The sequence below is a fragment of the Calypte anna genome, chromosome 4A (genome assembly GCF_003957555.1).
Source record: "Calypte anna isolate BGI_N300 chromosome 4A, bCalAnn1_v1.p, whole genome shotgun sequence".
Classification (NCBI taxonomy): Eukaryota; Metazoa; Chordata; class Aves; order Apodiformes; family Trochilidae; genus Calypte; species Calypte anna.
The window spans coordinates 38,262,276-38,283,128 of NC_044248.1; the positions used below are offsets into that span (position 1 = coordinate 38,262,276).

General features: G+C 40.1%; 1 protein-coding gene across 2 annotated transcripts in view; it reads right to left on the reverse strand.

The window, feature by feature from the left end:
• UNC5C (unc-5 netrin receptor C) overlaps nt 1-20,853 on the reverse strand; it is a 245,051-nt gene that overhangs the window by 59,162 nt on the left and 165,036 nt on the right. For both annotated transcript variants that reach the window (XM_008499602.2, XM_030449670.1), the window contains exon 3: nt 8,992-9,135. In XM_008499602.2, coding sequence (XP_008497824.1) covers nt 8,992-9,135 — 144 coding nt within the window. The remainder of the gene's footprint in view (nt 1-8,991; nt 9,136-20,853) is intronic.

Here is a 20,853-nt window from a genome sequence, read left to right on the forward strand (position 1 = left end):
AAAAGAAACCACGAAGAATTAAAATTCTGGTCTTACATCTTGAGCCAGATTCTCTTTTCTTTACTAAAATATAGTCTTAGTAAATTCAGAGAGGGCTCCTGTGGCATATATTGCAGCATATTTAAAACATACTTAAGATGAGACTTTCCTCTAAGACTCCTGAAATACTTCTGAACAACCCTCTCTGGTAAGGACAGATGGCTGCGTTCAGAGCTCTATTGGAATGAGAGAACTTCCACAAGCATGAAACTGAAACAGTATATAGGGAATCAGAATTTCAGTGTGTACACCATATTGTCAGCTTTGTTCCTGAATCACTGTGCTTTCTGGGGAGAAGGGGATTAGATCTTCATTTTTATACAGTACTAAATGACTTCCTTTTGTGTTTAATGCATTTTTTAGCTTACAAACCATTCAGCAGTTGCATTATACCCTGCTAAAGGTAACAGTTTCTGAAGGAACTTACGGCATTTCCCCACTTTTTTTTTCTCCCTGTTAACTTCTAAGAAAGAGTAAAGAATGACCTTTTTTTTTTTTTTTTTTAATCAAATGTATTTTATCTCTTTGCTGTTCTGGGTTTTACAGTGATGGCTGGGAGAGTAAAACTAAGGGTATCTTTTATCATTTCTGAGAAATATGATAAGAGGCAGACCAGATGCCTTCAAGGCAGTGCTAATGCAAGGGTGACTAATGAATGAGCAGGAAAAACAGACACTTGTCAGCCAGGAATAAGATGTAAACCAGAAATGAACAGAACAATGCAGCATTACTGTCAGGGCAAGATGGATTTCTGCCCTTGGTAGACGTTAAAGACTCTGTGCTGCTTCTAGTAACTTCAACATCAACTTTTCTTCTATAACAAACAATTCAAAGAACGAGTAAGCTTTAAGAGCACCAGAAAATTCACATTATTTTCTTTCCAACTTTCATATCAACTTTGCTCACTAAGACAAGTATGCTTGGTGTGGGCTTTCTGAGAAATATGGTTTTAAGGCTGTGAGAAGACCCACATAAGACACACATGTTTCTGACTAAAGGATAGCTTGTTTTATATAATTAAATATATATAGCCATCCACACAAAACCAAATGTGCCATAAGCAAAAGTGCAATTAAAATCCTAGAAAATGGCTTGGTATTATTTTAAGCATTATTAGAGAACCAATAGGTAGCCAAGTTCTCCACTTCCAGTCTACCCCCTCCTGTTGGGAGTGTTCTCAAGAGACAAGGTTCAAAACAACTTCAATAATTTTACCTAGCCTAAGAAGAAATACCCAAACAGAAAAATAATCGTGGAAAGGGAGTGGGGAAATGCCACTCATGTTCTACAAAATGAAAGAGGAGCCACATGCTTGTGGAAATACATTTCACTGCATTTACTCCCAAACTTGGATGACTGATGCTGTGTAAGAGAAATATGACTAATATTGTGAAACTGGCTTGTTCCTTTTCTACTAGTTTCCATGCTGCATGTGAAGCTAAAAGATGTCTTTTTCTGGGAGAAAAAAAAAAAGCAAAAAAAAAAAAAGCATTGCAGACTGAACTGCAATTCTAAATGTAGGAAACCATGTGCTATCAGGAATACTTTCAGGAATACCTTGGCCTTTCTTTTCTGGCCACAGCTGAGCTGATGCCCTCTGTGTGGGATCTATCACACTGCTTGTAAGTAATGGGAAGGTTAGGTAGGAAAAAACTATATATATTTTTTTTTCATTTTATTTTTGTGTGCTTCCAGTTTTCTGTTGTTAACAAGATCAAATCAGCTTTCCACTGAGACAGTCACATGAGTGCCAGAAGTCTGTAACCCAGGGGATTCCTCTGAAATCTCTATCTATTGCTTTGCTGGGATGGCCTCTTGCCCTGGGGAGTCCCCAGCTGGATCAGCCTCAGGCTGGGTGTTGATCAAAGTCTCCTGCTGCTCATGGGATGCAACTGCAGCTGGACAGGGCTGTGCTTTCAGCCTAACCAAGCTGAAACCAGCTGAGGATGGGGGAAACAAACCAATACTGTGAAACCCTGGTTTTAACCTCCAGACACAACTCTGTTACTCTTGCCTTCTTTGGAGGGGCTATTTCACATCTGGCCAGCCCTAAAGACAAACGCTGCAGCAACTTGAGGCTTCCCCTCACATCTTCTCAGGCTGGAGAGGAACATCAGGGTCACTGGAGCTTCTTCCCCCTTTCCAAAGATGCCTCAGAACCTGACAGCTTGGGCTGAGCCCTCCAACAGCCTAGGGAGTGAGGTCTGGGAATTCCATCCCCTGGCACCAAGAAGCATCATCAAAGCCAAGCAGCTGATGGGGACTGTAGCAGACTTCTAGGAAGGAGACAACATCTGTGGACCTGAAGTATGGAATGAGGTGAGGAACACCCTTTTCTTTGTCAGGCTACAACCTGCAAGATGCTTTGCCTCAGCCAAGGATTTTCTCTCCTTTTTCATTCCCTACATATTTACAGCCTGAGAGAATGAGAGGTGCAGACCTGCCAGCTCCTCATCCAGCTGGGGGTGACACTGCACCCTGATAACTCCTCAGAGATTCACTGCTCACTTGTCTAAAAAAAAAAATATATATATATATATATATATATATTTTCCCCTCCTTCTTCATTTCTAAGCTAGTTTGGTCAGATGCTGGTAAAACAAAATATTCTTTTGCAAAGCAGTTTCCATGTGGGCTATGCTTTGATGCAACAGTAAAAAATGCAAGAGAGGAAACTGTACCAAGAGTTCACTGAGCAGATGGCTTCTCAGGTACACACAGATTGCATCCTTCTCTCATATTTTTACTTGAGAGCTTGATAGTTGTTGTTTTTCTTTGTAATTTTATCCTGCATACTAACTTATAAGCCTAATTCTATTCACTGTTTTATTTGATGATTGAAGATGAAATCCAAAGTTCTTGTTTTCTAAAATATCTAAATGTAAAGTTCAAATAATCAAACCTCAACAGGTACCTTTTCAGATGACAAATATATTAAAAGTGCTAAAGACAGACATTAGAAACATCAGGTGTATGTTCATTCATATGTAGAATTGAATGTGCAACACACTGAAAGACCAAAACAGAAAATAATTTGCATAAGATGGTATTATGTCGTTGCTGCTCTTCTGATACACTAACCAGACTCACATAGCTGTCTGGTTACTACTGAAATACACACAAAATCTTGTTAAGTTCATTGGCTAGGTCTGTATTTCACCATCAGGCACTAAGCAGGCTCTACAGAGAGAAGATAATATCATAGGTGTGACAGTGTAGGCAGGATGTTCTTAAGGCTCCTACTGAGGGATTAAATTCATATAAATTCAGAAAGGGGTTTCCTTTTGCTTTTTAAGCAATGCTAACAGTAAAGTCAAGTCCATCTTAATTTATTAAGTCAGCTCTAAAGTAGAAAGCAATGTGATTTTTATTTACCACTGTTGCAACTGCACCCTTAAGTTTGGCCTTTTAATTTGGGAGGCTGAACAGAAACATGCCTGTCAGGAGCAAAAGCAGAGTGGTTGTATCAGATATGTTAAATGCTAAGTTAATTCTCTGCTGCCCTTGCTGTGATCTGCCATCCTTTCTTCAGTTCAAGACCACACACTTCAGTTATCCCTTTATTAACTACAAGCAGGAGGTATTGATGAGTAACAATTTAAATGACACACATATGTGTGTACTATTAAGGAATTAAAGCTCTATATATCTGCTGACCCTCACACCCATTTATCAAAGTGCACAAAACCACTTTTTCTAGCTTCTTTTTCAATAGTGCATATCCTGGACATCCTTTCCTATTAAAATTTTCAAGTGATGTCCTTCCCAGTGCTTTCTCCTTATTTTGACACCCATCCAACTTATTTATATCTACTGCAATGAACTCTAAAGCTTTGATGGCTACAGGGATGTGTCCTCACGCTGTTGCTTGAATTATGTGTGTGAAGAGAAAAAGGCACTGCAGCAATGTAACATGGAGCATGGGTCCCCATAGTAAAAGGTGAGATAACTGTGTGTCAGTAAAGAACCTGTGATTTGGGTTTTTTTCTGTGTCTGTTTCTTTGTATGACTGCACATCCCCTCTAAGTGCAGATAAACTATCAGAGAAATTAGTCTGCTTTTTGTACTGCATTTATCTTATCAGTATACAGTATCTGACACGTATATATTAGCCACATTCCTTTGGATGTATCTCTGGGGGAAACAGTGCTTTTAGATAAGTAAACAGGAAGCTAGTATCAAATTATACAAACTATTAACAAACAGTTCTTTACCACATCAGGGTGCTTGAAAATAAGTTTTTTTTCACACTCTGATTTTAAGATAATGAATTAAGGAAAAGAAGTAGCTATCCACATTCACTGCAGCAAAAAAGATTGGCTAAGAGAAATTACAGAGAAAGCTATTTTCTTAAATGTTTTCAACAAATTCAAAAGCTGGCAGCAGATTTAGGGCTTATATTCTTACCACATTTTCTCAAGGACAGCATGGGTTAAGACCATGAAGTCAGTGAAGCTACAGCAACACCAAACTGGAGCAAATGAAAACTGAGGTTGCTCTATGCACATGGGCTCAAAGCAATTTGTCTTAGCTACCACTTTATTATCTGATCTAAAAATTAGGTCAAATCCTGCAGCTATTGTTTAGGCTTTATCAGATGCACTTTCCAGTGGGTTTAACTTGGTTACAGAGGCTCAGACCTCTTTCATCCCTGTAACAGGAGTTTTAGCCCTGTTAGGTTTTATCTGTTCAGTGACATCAGCCATGTTACATAAAATTCACATTAAAACTTTATATTGGGCTTGGGTTTTTTTCAGCCAAAGGTAAAGCTCCTTCCTCTCTCCCTCCTTCCACACAAGTAACATTTCTTTAATTGAGCAGAAAAGCTGTATCAAAATATATTAATGACTCGTATTGCTCCTGACAGGATGTGCCTGGAATAAATCAGAAATGTGTGAATAAATAGAAGATGCATTTTTGCACTGTCATAGGCTAATATCTCAGAAAAAATATAATATCTTTCCAGCTTCACCAAAATATACATCAGGTGTCTCTACTTTGTTGGCTACTGAGATTCTAAGAATGGAAAAGAGAAAATTAAGCCCAACAAATCTTGTTTAGGAGGATGAAATGCTCAGCTCTGTTCTCATGGGGAGGCCTGTGCCTCAGGAAGATAAACTCCATGAGACAGGAATAAAGCTCCTTTTCAGAAACAAACTGCACAGAAGGGAGTGATTTCCTAACATACTTGTGGTCCAGGAGTGCAATGGCAAGATGCTGTTAAATGCTCCGAACCCTTAGAGAAGCCAGGAAGTTGGATTCTCTATCAGACTTTTCCTGTTTATACAGCATGGGCAGCCTTTGAAAACCAGCAGCATCTTCACTCCACGTTTATAGATTTCTCCCTTCCTGAATAACTGAAGCTCTTGGCCAAAGAGATGTTGCAATTGATTTTCACAGAGAACTTTCATTGACTACGTTGTTATGTACTTTCTGACACATGCCTGACCCTGCATCAAACAAATACAAGCCACTTTTCCAGGATGCACATTTTTCACACTTTCAAATTACTTTTCAGTTAATCCAATTACATGCTCAGTGAGCAGAGATGGTGCATGCTTTTTTCTTTTTTTGTTCATTTTAATGGAGTGCAGTTCCAGCCCTTGAGAGGACACCATCATTCCAGAATAAGACTTGTGGGCATAAGGGAGAAAAGAGTGAAGGAGGAGAATGAGAAAAGAAAGAGAAGAAGAAGAGAAGAAGACAAACTTTTCTTAATATGATGGGTATGGCTAGCTATGCTACAGTTGTACCTGTTGAGATAAAATCACCAGGTTCAGGCATTAAAATAAATAATAATATAACTTAAACAGAGTGCTATAGATGCCCATTTACCCCTAACCTTTCCCACAGCTGTCAGTGCTCACTTTTTGTACCAATTAAAAGTGCAGACTTTCTGGGTGACAAACATAGAATCATAGAATCATAGAATAGGCTGGGTTGGAAGGGACCTCAGAGATCATCGAGTCCAACCCTTGATCAACTACCACCACAGTCACTAGACTATGGCACTGAGTGCCATATCGAGTCGCTTTTTAGATGCAGTTGTAGAGATGGACTCTTCTGTCTCTCTTAAATTTTGCACATCCTTGATTTTCTGAATGAATAAATAATTCATGTACCTTACCTTGCATCCCAGTCTCATGACACATTGTCTAATCACTAGAAGACTTACCAGTTGTATTTAAATTTTATTATGAAACAACTTACATTGCTAGTACAGATTCACTCCTCTGAGGTCAAGACCATGAATACAGACAAGTATTGTTACATGTGAGGCCACAGTTTAAATAGTGATCTTGTCAATTAAATTATTTCACAAAGTGAGGCATTTACCCCACATCATCTCTCTAAGTTCCTACAAAATAAAAAGGTCTTGAGTTACCTGAGAAATTTATAGAAATGTGTGATGTTGGAAATGGACAATTTTTCAGAGAACATGTTTTTGCTGCTGTTTGAAAATCTGCAGTTTGAAGGTTTAACACTTCAACCCTTAATCCCCCAGAGTTTAAGTGACTTGCCTGTGTCACAGCTGCCCAAGAACTCCAAATTCAGGAACAGGAGTTTAAAAAATCTTCAGTAAAATACAAAGCCCCATTTGAGTTCCAGGCACATAAAACTCACTGAAATTTATTTTAATTAGACTTCAAAAAAACCACCCCAGGACTCTAGAAAAATCAATGAGCTGATTGTTCCTGTCTCCAAAATATGGTAAGAAAAAGAAGGAAACTGTATTATAGATGCCTTCAATAGAAATGTGGACATCTGGGAAGGAACATTATTGATAAAAAATAACACACACATTATTGTATTGAATGCACACAATTCAATAATTATGTACTATACAGGAACTAAGTGTGTAGATATGGCAGTACACAGAAGTTAATTAAACATCAAGTGAAATACACTCAAACTGTGTTAACTTCATGGTCATCTATCAAGGCCTAACTGGCAGAAAATGAAAATCTACTTAATGAGTTAAAGAGTCACAATCTAGAAAACCTGTTCAAACATTGCTAAGCTTCTCTGAAGTGCTGACTGCTTAAAAGAGAAGAAAATTGAAATAGCTCTCCTTAGTTTCAGTACAAAAGAAGAAAATCCTCAAAGTCTGGAAAAGTTTCTTGTAATGTAATGATGTTTCTAGTTTTGCAGGAAGACTGTACAATACTTTTACCTCCCCTTGAGCCTGGGGATATTGTTCTCTGAGCTTAGTCCTGGACTCAAAAGTACAGCTACTTTATTTCCAGTCAGTTACTTGAACTGAAAGCATTTGAAAAGGGGCACTTAAACTGACCCTCCAAGATTTGTGTATGGATGTTCACAGAGAAAGTAACTCCTGTTCCAGAGATTTAGCAGTGTAATAATAGCTCAAGAACAAAAGGAGAATCAGTTTTAAATAGAGATTTTTAAGTGCCTGTTCTCCAACATTCTGTGAGAAGCTTTGGCTGGAAGTGTCCTCTTCTCTCATTATAAACTGTTAAGCACTGTGCAGGAAATATAAGTATACTGCAAACCCAGCTTCTAATGACCTTTTCTCACAAAACGTGTTTTTGCTGAGGTGAAAACAGTGAAAGAGATACAATTCTGGATGATATATTTTGTTCCCATTAAATAAAGCAGGACTTCATCATGAGAAAGAGAAACGGGAATCCCCAGTGTGCTTACTCTATTACAAAGAAAAGCACTTCTTTGAAAATGAATGAACATTAAATATTTGTACAGTCAAATGAGGATCTGTTTTCAGGGAACTGGTTGTCCTGTGTCCTTGGAATCTAAGTTGGGAATGGTTCAAAACAAATACTGAGGGTAGTAGCCATGAATAACGACGAAATGCCTGGGTTGAGGTGATCACTTTCAGACTCAAATTACCAATGCAATTACATGATACACTAAAAACACACTTTTTTCTTTGTTAAGGAACAGCTTTATAACACACATAACTATGTTTTCAGCATTGCAGAAGAGCACTTGAGGGTCCTGGTGGACACCAAATTGACCATGAGTAAGCATTTTGCCCTTGAGGCAAATAAGGGCTATGCTAGGGAAAAAAATATTGTCAGCAAGAGGTCATCTTTCTCCTCTGTTTAGCTCTGGTGAGGCCACACCTGGAGTACTGGGTCCAGTCCTGGACTCTCTAGTTCAAGAGATACATGGAAATCTTAGAGATGTCCAGCAAAGAGCCAGAAAAATGTCTAGAAGAGTAGAGCATCTCTCCTATGAGGAAAGACTCAAAAGATCTGGGACTGTTCAGCCTGGGGAAGAAAAGGCTGTAAGTGATCCCATCCACGTATACAGACACCTGAAGGGAGAGTGCAATGGGGATGGAGCCCAGCTCTTCTCAGTAGTGTCTGGTATGGGGCCAGAGGCAATGGGCACATACTGAAATACAGAGGTTCCCTCTCAACATCAGGGAACACTCTCTCCTTGTGAGGGTGACTGATCACTGGCACAGACTGTCTAGAGAGGTGGTGGGGTCTTCCTCCTTACAGATATTAAAAAGTCACCTGGAGCCAGTCCTGGGCAACTAGGTGTACCTACATGAGCAGGGGGTTGGACCATATGACCTCCAGAGGCCCCTTGCAGCCTCAACCATTCTGTTTTGTGAAAGGACCAGCTGTCACCTCATTTCATAGCTTGCTTTGGTAATATTCCTACTCATTAGCTTCAGACACTTTTCTTGAGATATATAAATGAAAATCTGGTTTTGATGCTTTCCCCCCACACAAAAGAGAAGAATGAGAGTTTGGTCTTAGGAGCAGGATAAACTGAAATTCTTACGAGCGCTTCCAAAGGTCTGATGTGTAATTCCATTACACATCAATGACCAGAGAAAACACAAAGCCTAACTGGTTGGAAAAAAAAAAAAATCTCTCTCCCAAATGGCAGAGGCCCCACTTTTCCTCACCCAAACCCCCCTGCCAAACACCAAATGCACAGAGCAAAGACACTCACATGCGATGCGGACATAGGCTTTCCGGCTCTTGGTGGTACCTGCAGAGCTCCAGGCAACACACTGGCACCAGTAATCTTCAGGTCCAAAAAGTTCCTCAACTTGCTGGCGAGATATCTCAATGCTTACCTCCCGGACAATCAGACCTGTCAGGGGTCAAGTAAAATTGATCACATTAGGTTTACAGAGAGAAAAAAAGAGAGGGAGGTACAGAAGTCTGCTTGCAAAGTTGTTGAGAGGCCTCGCCGCTTTCTATCGGTAACTATTTGGGAACACAAACTGTCCTAAGGACACGAAGGGAAAAAGCCCAACTGCAAAATAAAAGAATCATAGAATCATAGAATTGGCTGGGTTGGAAGGGACCTCAGAGATCATCAAGTCCAACCCTTGATCCACTACTGCTGCAGTTCCCAGACCATGGCACTGAGTGCCACATCCAGTCTCTTTTTAAATATCTCCAGACACGGAGAATCCACTACTTCCCTGGGCAGCCCATTCCAATGTCTGATCACCCTCTCAGTAAAGAAATTCTTTCTAATGTCCAACCTAAACCTCCCCTGGCACAACTTGAGACCGTGCCCTCTTGTCTTGCTGAGAGTTGCCTGGGAAAAGAGACCAACCCCCCCTGGCTCCAACCTCCTTTCAGGGAGCTGTAGAGAGTGATGAGGTCTCCCCTGAGCCTCCTCTTCTCCAGGCTGAAGAAGGGAGGGAATGTAAAATCAGTCACTTGTGATTTTGACCTTTATTGCATGCCACATGTGTGTTAGACAATTAAGAGAAACAGTACCTCAGCTGACACAAATTGTACCATGTCCCTATGAAGATTTACATCTAGTAACAATCTAGTGACAATCTGGTCTAGTTTTATTTTCATACAAATATAATAAAATCAAAGAGTTGTTCAGTTTATAAAACTTCCTTAGATAAAGCACAGGAAGAAGTTCTGTTCACTCTGACACTGAACTGCCCAAGAAAATAGATTTTACCATTGCAGAAAGTGCTCTGATACTCTGAAACAACAGTCACACGTGTTGCAGTACTGTTATTGCAAGCTGCAGTTTGGGGACTATTACTGTCTTACATACTGCAGATACTGTGATATTTTTAAAGTTATTTTATAATGCAGTGAAATGCTCTTCAGTGCCTAATGGTATCCCCAGCCCTGCCCTCCAGATCACATCTCAGCCTAACCATTCCCCAACCCTGCAGTTGCACCACCACCAACAGTGTGACCCCCTGTTTCAAGCAGAACAATATTTGCCCACATTTCCCACACAGTGCTCTCTGTTGGGAAGCTGTTTTGCTGCTTCTAAGTGCAAGAAAATATTGTGGTTCCTCAGGCACCACTGCTAGGACTGTTGGCAAAGTGTTGGCCCTCTAATGACAACCACCGTTTCATACTGACACAACCCCTTTCTCTGCCTCAAAATGCACTGCCTGGTCAAAACACTCTTAATTCCAGCCAAGATACCAAGCAGAGGTGGGGGAGAGTGCTTATACATCTTGCCAGCTTATTTGGTCCTCACTGCTAATGCCAAAGTATCAATAAACTTCTAAGATGTGCCTGCCTGTAGGAAACACCATTGCCACTTGAAAAATGCACTCTCCCAAACACTCTTGAATATATAAATCCACATACAAGTATTTTGTGTGAAGGGACTGATTTTCTTTTTCCTTCCAGAATTGCTAGGAAACTCAACAGAAAGGTCTTTGGATCACAGAGTGCAGAGTTTGTCCCCATCACCAGACACCAAAGGGCAGCTGAGCACAGACTTGAGGCCAGCTCCCCCCAGCCTCCTGCCACATGGCTTACAAGGTGATATTCATAAAGTGAACATTCCCAGTTGTACTGGAAACCAGACCAGCCCTTTGATTTGCCTCCATCCTCACAGAGGCTCCATTCAGGGAGCCAGTGATTAATTACTGTTTGTACACACTTGTGCACTGTCACTGAGGCTGCATGCTGTTTGCATCCAAAACTTGGTTAGCAGCTTCACAGCAGAAAGGAATTCATGGATGTAATACCACAGGCTTCTCTGGTGGGAATGCCTTCTAATTGAGATGCCTTTTCCTGCTAGAGAAAGAGTCTAGCCCTCTTTTTATTTCATTATCCTTCACATCTTTAGCCATTGAATAATCAGCTACTTTGGGGAAAACACTTCACAGCTTTCCTCCTCAAAACGAAATACTCAAAATATGGCAACTTCACTCCAAAGAGTGAAAATCAAAGTGGTGCACAGGCATTTGAAATGCAGCGAACACTGTGTTATAAACTTGTTCTGCTTTGATGAGCTAATTTGGCTCCAAAAGGGGTCTGATGGAGAGCTTTTGTCCTGTTGAGAAGAGCACCAAGAGGGTGGGGAGGGAGCTTGTACATTACATGCATTACAACTATTGTATTTTCCCCGTGCAACTGCTGCTAGCTTAAAGATTACTCCAGTTCATTCCTAGTTTTAACAGCACTAACCCAGGGAGCCTTTGAAGGTTACAATATTATGTTTTTATAATAAGGCTGATAATGATAGAGTTTGATGGAGCAGTGAACTCTCTTACCCGAGGGCTAAAGCAAGCAGGCTCATAATGACAGCACTGGTTAATAATGATTATGAAATAGTCCTAACATTCAGGGCAAAAATGCTGTTTTCTGAGAGTCTGTTGATGATACAAAACACACATTAAATAGCTCCCACGGAATGCACCAGCAGGACTTTTTATCTTCTGGCTTACTGAGATGCTTTCTAATTCAAACTAAGGTACACCAGGTAATGTCTTTTGGGACAGCTGGGAAGTAAAGAGAGGTTTCAGATTATTCAAAGTGACATGGCCTTTGCTTTTTAGTAATATCAACAGTTGTGCCCAGAATGAAGAGGTGCACACTTCTTAAGACATCAAATAGATGCCCCCTCTTCCTGCTTATGAGCAAAATATATCATTGTGCCTTTGTCTCTAAGGTCAACATTTTTTCCTAGAGTTCAAAATGTTATCAAACCACCTGGTGATGCCATAAGATCTAGGATGTAAGGATCCAGGGCTAGAACTTGATCTATTGGCATCTCACTGAGCAAACAGCCACACTAATTTAGGGGAAACATCTTATTAGTTGTTGCAATACAATCCTATTCCTTCTGTGAACACTTGAGAACCTAGCAGAAACCCCTTTTCTAGGCTAGGTTACAAAAAAACAGAATTTGCTGAGATACTTCAGATAGCAGCTGCCTTGTTACCACCTGACATTCTGCTGTCCATCAGACCACAGAGCAGAGCTGGTACAGTCTGTCTGCTTTCATCCAGGGCTGTACAAGTGCAGGACAGCTCTGGTATTATCTCTCAGAGATGTCCATCTCATCCCTGTTGAAGCTGCTTCTGCTTGTACATCAAAGAACAGTAGCTGGAGTCATTAAAAACAAAAAAGGAATAAAGGAAAAATAAAGAAAAAAATTTAAAATCTCAATGTTTTTCTATTTTTCTCATGTCTCAATATTTCTAGACAATGTCTATGGCTGGAGTTCCAGCAACTGTTTCTAGAGCTGTTTGATTATGGCTGAGTGCAAAACCTTAGAGTGCAAAATTAGAAGTCACTTCATAAAATGAGTCCCTCTAGTTTCCCTAAATATATTTAGGACAAGACAAATTATGAGATTAGCAGAAATTTATGCTGCATGAAGCCTTCCTTGTATTGGCCAAGTCTATTTTACCAGAATGCTAAGTAATAGTAAGTCACTGTCTCACAGAGAATACCTCCTCTACCTTACCTTTATTAGAAATATATTGCATTTTTCAGTCTAGTTCCTCATATGTCTAAGCTAGATATGCAGCATGTTTTATTATGCTTAAGTAAACTGCACATTTCCAGAATTAATACAATCACATAGGAGGTGGCAAAATCCACAAGAAATCAGGATCTTCCTATTTAAAGTGATGCAATAAAAAACACAGCTGAAGGGAGGTAAGAGAAATGTGGGGAGCCAGAATGCTTGACAGGTCCCTTCTCATGCCTATAAATCCATAAAGAGTGTCTATATAGTATTTAGTATTTCTCACTCATACTCTCCCCCTGATGAAGAGCTAGAATGTGACATGGAGAAGCATTTGTCTGCTCTGTCCAAACTTGATTTGCATTCAACAAAGTGAGAACTGTTTCTGTAGCCTCTTGCAGCCCATCTGGCTCTTGGGTATGAAGACAGATATGTGAAGATACTGGATCTAATTATCACTGCCCTATTTCTCACAAAAAAAAAAAAAAAAAAAAAAAAAAAAAAAGATTGTGAAGAGAGAAGCTTTAGAATGAAAATGCAAAAATCAAAGTAATTTAAAGCAGCTCTCCAAAATAAATAGTAATTGTATCTTAAAATTGCCCACTGGAAAAAAGAAACACAGATCCTTAAAAAATGCAGGTTGCTGGCTCTTCCTGCACAAGCATTTCTCTTCTAATCTCAGTGAGTAACTGCAGCATTCCCTAGAGAGAAGCAATGTAAGAAGTTTTACAACTTGAGTACAAGGAAGTTAAAAAAATCTTAGGGAAAAACAAAACCAAAAATATTTGCTGTCCTCTCTGGGTCCTGAATATACAGATCTGGATCTGTTGGGTTATAAAAGATGTCACAGCACTAGGCTGGGGCTGTTTATACATACAGATCAGTCAGATTTAACACACTTACCTACATCTGGCACCAGAAAAAGACCTTTGGTAGAATTTTCCTAAGGAGAAGTCTAAAACCTTGTAGCTGAGGGATGGTAAATACACTTGTCTAGGATACCCTTTTAGCCCTAACAGTTTTCTTTCTAATTGAGTATGGAGAATGGCTTGTAAGAAGACTCAGGGCATTTGGTACAATCAGTCTGCAACCATGTCCCAGTCCTGTGAATTAAATAGGTTCCTCACGAGTGACAATTTTACATATTTAGTTACATGGGATCTACAGTTATTCATTTCAGTAAAGTAAATGTGTATCTGGGATTAATACAACTCGGGCTCTTAAAAGGAGTAGGAAGGAGTCAGAACTTCATTTATTTTTATATTGGCACATTAATGAGGGATTTATTGGTGGGGAGAGGCAGAGGGCAGAAGGAGCCCTGCTCAGCCTGCTTATTGCTGGTATGTGCAGCCAAATGAGCACAGGGGAGAGGCACTATGGTATATATCAAAACAACATTACTACCCATCCTGAAGCAAAAAGAAGAGGGAAAAGGGAATTGTGCCTAATATATACTTGATCTTTTATTATAAACTGTATCCTAGAAACACAATCAAGCAAAGACACACTTCATTTACATGGTCCCCAAGTGCTTAACTTAGCTGGCTATACACACTGTGAGGTAGATTAGCTGGTCTTCAGAGACAGAAATGCTGTCTTTTTTAATGCATGCAAATGTAATGTAATTGTACAATATTATGGGAGATTATTAGTAAGTGCAATAATAACTCACAGGTTCCATATTGCACCCATCAAAGTAATTAGCAAATTTCCCGATGATTTTAATAGAAGCAGATTTGCCAATCAGACTAATTTCTTTCTAGAGGGAAACAAAAATGTCTTAGAAGGTTCTGCAATGGGAAAAGACAAGAAATGATCATTGGAAATGCCTGAAACAAGAAGATCATTACCAATTATCAAACGTAATCATCCACCCTGGCTTCAGTCCAGGTCACAGAGTTAGTATCCACAACTCACTGAGCATCCTTCTGCCAAGAAATTATTTTGATGTATTTTGACTGTTATAAATGTTCAGCATTTGACAATAATATCCCAAATGTGGAAAAATAGTCCTCAGGACTTTGACAAAGCAATTTTTGTGGAAGTATAATATTGGCATGTGTTTGACCCTCTGGCACAACATGAAACCAGAGCTATTGAGTTGCAAGACTGAGTTGCACTTACAAATTCTAAAAAACTGCATGGATAATTAGTTTATTTTCTCTGTAAGTAGAAGTTCAATTTCTGTGCTTTTTTTGCTTTCATTTGCCCAAAAGGTATTTCATTAATTAGTAATCACATATGCCATAGAACACATTTCTCAAGGAGATGGAACTTTATGACCTACTGGTCTGGAAAAAGACATTACTGTAATACATGCATATAGATTGCAGGTGTACTGCAGCCACTGTAAATAAATATGGAAATACAGCCCATTTTCATGCAGGTAACTTGAAAACCCTTTACAGGTTCAATTTCTTGAAATCAGTGCTCAGAGCACCCTCCCATACCTGATGTTCAGTGTTGTCAGCTCCCTCCCTGCTTAGACACAGACTCCCTCCATTGCCTGCTCCCCCAACTTTTCAGTGGGGACACAGAGGGCAGGGATGGAGGTTTTTTTAGGAAGTAAAGGAGAATTTGGGGAGTCAGAAGCAAATGGCTCCATGGGAAGGGGGATTCTCTGCACATCTATGTGCTGCTACACAATCAAATTATATAGCAAATAATTAAGAAAACCACGCTGTGTCCCCACTCAGATCCTCAACCTAGACAGAGAGGACAATGTGGATTTCTGAGTCTTAACATAAATCACTTCCAGTCTGAAACAGTCCATGCTTTCTGACTCACAATTTCTTTTTCTGTTAATTAAGAGCAGAAGAGGAGAGTGTTGCTCAGTTAGGACACATCTGAGTGACATAACTATACAAACTTCATCATGCGAGGTAATGGTGGAAGGGGAATCCCAACACCAAAAAAAAAGAAAATGAGTTTTGCAATGATTTCAGAAGGGGTTGGATCCTCTCCAAAGCATGTGGCAAAAAGGATGAAAGCATTCTGAGTTCTCATAGTTTTCATCTGTCTTACATTTCGTATGAAGCTTCATCCAAAAATCCTTAAAAACAGCATCATATTTGTTGCTTCATGTAAGTGGCCAAGACTATACACCAAAGTGGAACCATTCTAAACAGACTCACTGAAAGGTAAACCTATTGCTTTTTCATCACACAGACCTTTGTCAGGAGACTGTTTTTTGATGTGACTTAAGTGACAAAAACCAAGAACCTTTTAACTTATCATTAGTCCCAAACTACCTGTCTGATTCATTTATTCACTCATCACAGGTGCTATAAAAAACCTGTCTCTGTAGCAAAAGGCTGATTACCTTACTTGGTGAAATAACCTTTTTAAAAAGGTAAAAACCAGTTCTATGTCAGAATTGAAATTTATTTACCCTTTTGCAGAAATAGACTGATTGCAGTAAGAGAGTCATTCCACTCAAATATAGCAGAGTATTTAAGCTACGGAATTTGGTGTTTAAAAAATGAATAAATAGGCTATGCACAAGAAGAATGGCTTTGAATATTAAAGTTCTTGATGAGAAAAACATACTCTGTGCATCCTAATGGGACAGAGATGATTGCATAATGGTGCACTCTGACTATAGCTTATTTTTTATAGAGAGTAACTGTATCCTTAACAAAAGATAGATACCCAGAGATAGTTTAAAAGAGCAACATCTTTATCACCCAATAATCCTTCATGCTGTGATGGCATGTACCTGGTTTTGCCTTACCATAAATTGTGGCTGCCTGCTGGTAGGAAATGCCTGCACACAGACTACAAACAATTTCCCACAAATATTAGTATAAATATTTAAATTAAAGGCTTTCAGCTATTTTTGCTCTCTTCATAACTTTCTCTTTAGGAAAGAGATACATGATTAATTCAAATAAATACAGATGAAGGCAACAGCCTAATAAACTCAAGTTTGCATTAAGAGATGTCAAGTTTGAACTAGTTTGCATTAGCTGGCTACAGCTAATTACCAGGTAATGGTAGTAAGTTATGCTAAAATCCCAGCTCCCCTAACATTCATTTTGTTTAGTGAAAGCAAGGCCTTTTTGTTCTTTTCCCATTAACATCAGAAGTACCAAGGACGAAGGTGCATGGAAGATTCAAAACTGAGTTCTGGAATGGTGGTGGAAAACAAATTGCATGGAGGTGGGCAGTCCATCCCTGGGGACTTGTCCCCATGGGGAAGGTACAATAACCTCTCTGTTGTCTCCTCCCCCAGACAACTTTGCAGCTAATTGCTTTCCATAAGCCTCAAACTACTGCTATTTAATCCTTTAGCCTAGCATTGGACTACTTGTTCACAGCCTATAACCAGTTCAGAGACAAAGGAAAAGCACCCCCACCCTCTTGTTTTTTAATGGAGGTTATTTTCTAGTTGACAGCAATTTTTTTTTTCCTTAATATGCACAAATTGCTCCAAAATGCATTGTTCTTTTCCACATGTAACAACGTGTGACTATTGTTGCTGCTTTCTTGTTCTCTTTTTCCTGGTACAAAAGTAATAATCACACTTTGGTGTAGCAGGACTTTAAAGAACACCTCCCTACAAACATATATATAGATGTTCAGCTATGGGCATCAACATTTCTCAACTCACATAGTTCTGAGATTAGTGACAAATGTGAGCTGAAGCATCCTGACCCGAGCCAACCTGATGCTCAGCAACCCTGAGAGGTGACACCTGACAATTCCCTGCCAGCCTCATGTTCCTTACAGGGATCAGGAAGAAGAGAGGTTGTTTCCTAAGTTTTCCACATAGGAAACATGAGTATGTTTCCAGGCTGGTGAAGGGACTTAAGCACAGATCCTATGAGGAGAGGCTGAGGGAGCTGGGGCTGTTCAGCCTGGAGAAGAGGAGGCTCAGGGGAGACCTCATCACTCTCTACAACTCCCTGAAAGGAGGTTGGAGCCAGGGGGGGGTTGGTCTCTTTTCCCAGACAACTTTCAACAAGACAAGAGGGCACGGTCTTAAGTTGTGCCAGGGGAAATTTAGGTTGGAGATTAGAAAGAATTTTTTTACGGAGAGGGTGATCAGGCATTGGAATGGGCTGCCCAGGGAAGTAGTGGATTCTCCATCCCTGGAGATATTTAAAAAGAGACTGGATGTGGCACTCAGTGCCATGGGCTGGGAACTGCAACGGTGGTAAAAGGGTTGGAGTCGATGATCTCTGAGGTCCCTTCCAACCCAGCCAATTCTATGATTCTATGAGCTCTCAGCAGCTCCAGCTTTTGGGTCAAAGCCCAATTTTCCCTTCTTTTGGTTGAGGCACACGCAGCTGAGAAAAGATGCTGGGGTTTTTTCTCAAGGGCCAGGAAAAAAATCATGCCAATGGTTGAGGTTTTACTCAAAAGCTGTGGTCGAGTCTTCACAAAGAAAATCTGTGCACTTTTTATTTCTGGTTCAGAGGATGTACATGCTCTTTCTAATGATCTGGGCCTTCAGCAGTGGGTAATGCTTCCCAGTCCTCAGCTTAGTGCTCATGCAAAATTGAAGCACTTTTGAAGCAATTTAGAGCCTGCAGATGAATCTCAATGTGCAGGCAAAAAAATGAATAATGGTTGTTTAGCACTTCACTAGAAGAAGCTGAGGAAATTATGAAAAAAAGAAAAAAGAAAAAAAAGAAAAAAAGAAAATCTATTGAACTTCAAACATCTGGGAAGTCAACCGAGAGCATTTGCATTTTGAACAACATGTTTACATTCCCTTTGCATAATGAAGGGAGGGGGCAGGGAAATGAACAATAAATTGGTTTCAGTGCAAATTTTTAAATAAAAATATACACCATGTTGCTTATGGTTTTGATTTACTGGCAGGTAAGTGTGCATAGGTTTATAAGATGCCTCTGCACATGTACAGAATCCATTCTGCCTGGTTCTGAAAAGCAGGGACAACATGAAATTGCTTTATAGGCCTTTTCTCTGGGACCTTGATGTGATGACCCAGTTCAGTGGCTGGTGCAGCTATTGTGGGAACAACGAGAGTCACAATGTGACACAAGGGGTCACTCGGGAGCCTTCCTCAGCAGTTCCTTTCCTATTTTTTAGTCCACCACATGCAGGAACAGGTTGGGGGTGAAGTGTACAAGTCCCACCGTTTGTGTCTGCTGTTGTTCTGCATGCAAGGGCTGGCATTTTCCAGTAAACTTAGGTATCTTGGAAAAAAAAAATTAAAGAAAAGAAGAAAGGGCAAGCAGCTGCTTTCAAAGGGGCTTTGTCTAGTGTGCAGTCAAGTGGAGTGACTTTCACCAGACAGAGATGAAGCTCTGGGAATTTGTTGCTTGCTCTCCTGTCCAGGGTATTTTCAAAGCTGTGCCAGGGCAGCAGTCAAAACAGCATCTTCCTGAACACCAGGAGATTTTTCTTAGTTTGTAGCAACTAAAAGAATCATTGCAGGAAGGATCTGAGAAGGCAGGCTGGTGGTCAGAGAAGCCACTTGGTGTGTACATGCTTCTAGATTCAGTGCAAGTCATGATCCTCATCAGCTGTAGCAAGGCATCAGGGATGGGACCAAGTTGCTCTGCAGCTCCATGAAACTTTGACTTGAAAAAAGATCTTTTTCATTATGCAAGTAAATGCCATCAAGAGTATCCTTGTAATTCTGGCTGCCTTTTTTAAAATCAGTTGGTTTTGGTTTTGTTTCTTTTTTCCCCACTCTGTCTGAATTTCAATACTGTTTTCCACCCTGTTTGAAGAACAAAAGGATTAAAACTAAACCCCAAAACAAGCCTGATCCACTTCTAGGCATTGTTATCTTTATGCCTGGCAATCCTTACTCTTGTTCAGCATCAGTACTCATTGCAGAAACATCATGATACAAGCCACTGAGAAGTCAAAAGCATCAATCAACCAGTTGGGTTCTTCTCTAAAATCAAAACCTGAGAGCAAATAATACAACAGGCTAAGAAGGCCTAAAGATCAGTGTTCTGGGAGAAGAAAAGACACAGAAGACAAAAGACACAAGACTCCCTTTCTGCTCTCACAATCAAAATATGAAGAGGGTTGAGATGTTCTGAGGAACTGTGAAAGGCATCAGCATCTGATGAGACAGAGCTGTAGCTAACCTTGCCAGGGCATGGCAGTCCTGCAGTCCCTACCACATCATGCTGGTCATTTCTGTACCATCAGGGAACGAGAAAATGAATACTGCTGCAAAGGCAGCACAAGTGAGAGCTCCTACAAGTGAGAGCTGTGACAGCCACCTCTCTTTCCCTTACACAACAGTGATTTGGTACCCTGCCCACACAATAAAAAAAGCCTCTATTTATCTGATCTGTGTGTAATGGTGGTTCCATACAAATTTATATTTTTGCTTTTTTTTTTTCTTCTTTTTTTCCTTCTCAAAAAGAAAGATTTCTCCACTCTAGTTTGAAGCAATGTGAATTCTTCTACCACTCTTCTAAGAATATTTCACTGTCTCATGAGAGAAAAAAGTAGAAGATACTACTCAGGTAACAGAAATACAAGCTTAACCAGACTTCAGGGTACTCAGGACAACACTTGCAGACTCATAAGGACTCTAAACAGGATATAACTACATTTCCAGTGACCACATCAGACTATAACTTCTTCTCAACAAAGAAAAAGAAAAGTATAATTTGGACCTTCCATTTCACTGAATGTTTCCAGGGATTTTCACAAAGAAACTAGAGACCTCTTGGCCCTAGTAACTCTCACATTCAGTTAACTAAAAAACTACATTTAAGGATGCAAGTGTTCCTGCCCTTCAGCTGACAGGATGCTACAGACTGCAGAGCACAAGGCCTTGGCTCTGCTCTTCTTTTCTGCCACACCAAAACCCAGTTGGTTTACATTTAAGCCAGGGGTTGCAGGACCTTTGGAACTCTCTTCCAAACCAAATTGATTTTTATTGGCCTTTCAGGCTCCAGACCACCCCCATAGTGGGGGCTCCAGATCCCACAGAGAGGATGTTTGGCTCCAAAGGAACCACAGGACTCAGATGGAAAAAGGAAGCTTTGCTGTGCAAAGCCATGGCTAGTCTGAGGCTCTGGTGGGTGGACTGATGTCTGAAGATGTCATTTGGGGAATTAATGGGATTATGAGTGTGTAACAAAGGGTTTAATGAAGGAAAGAGAA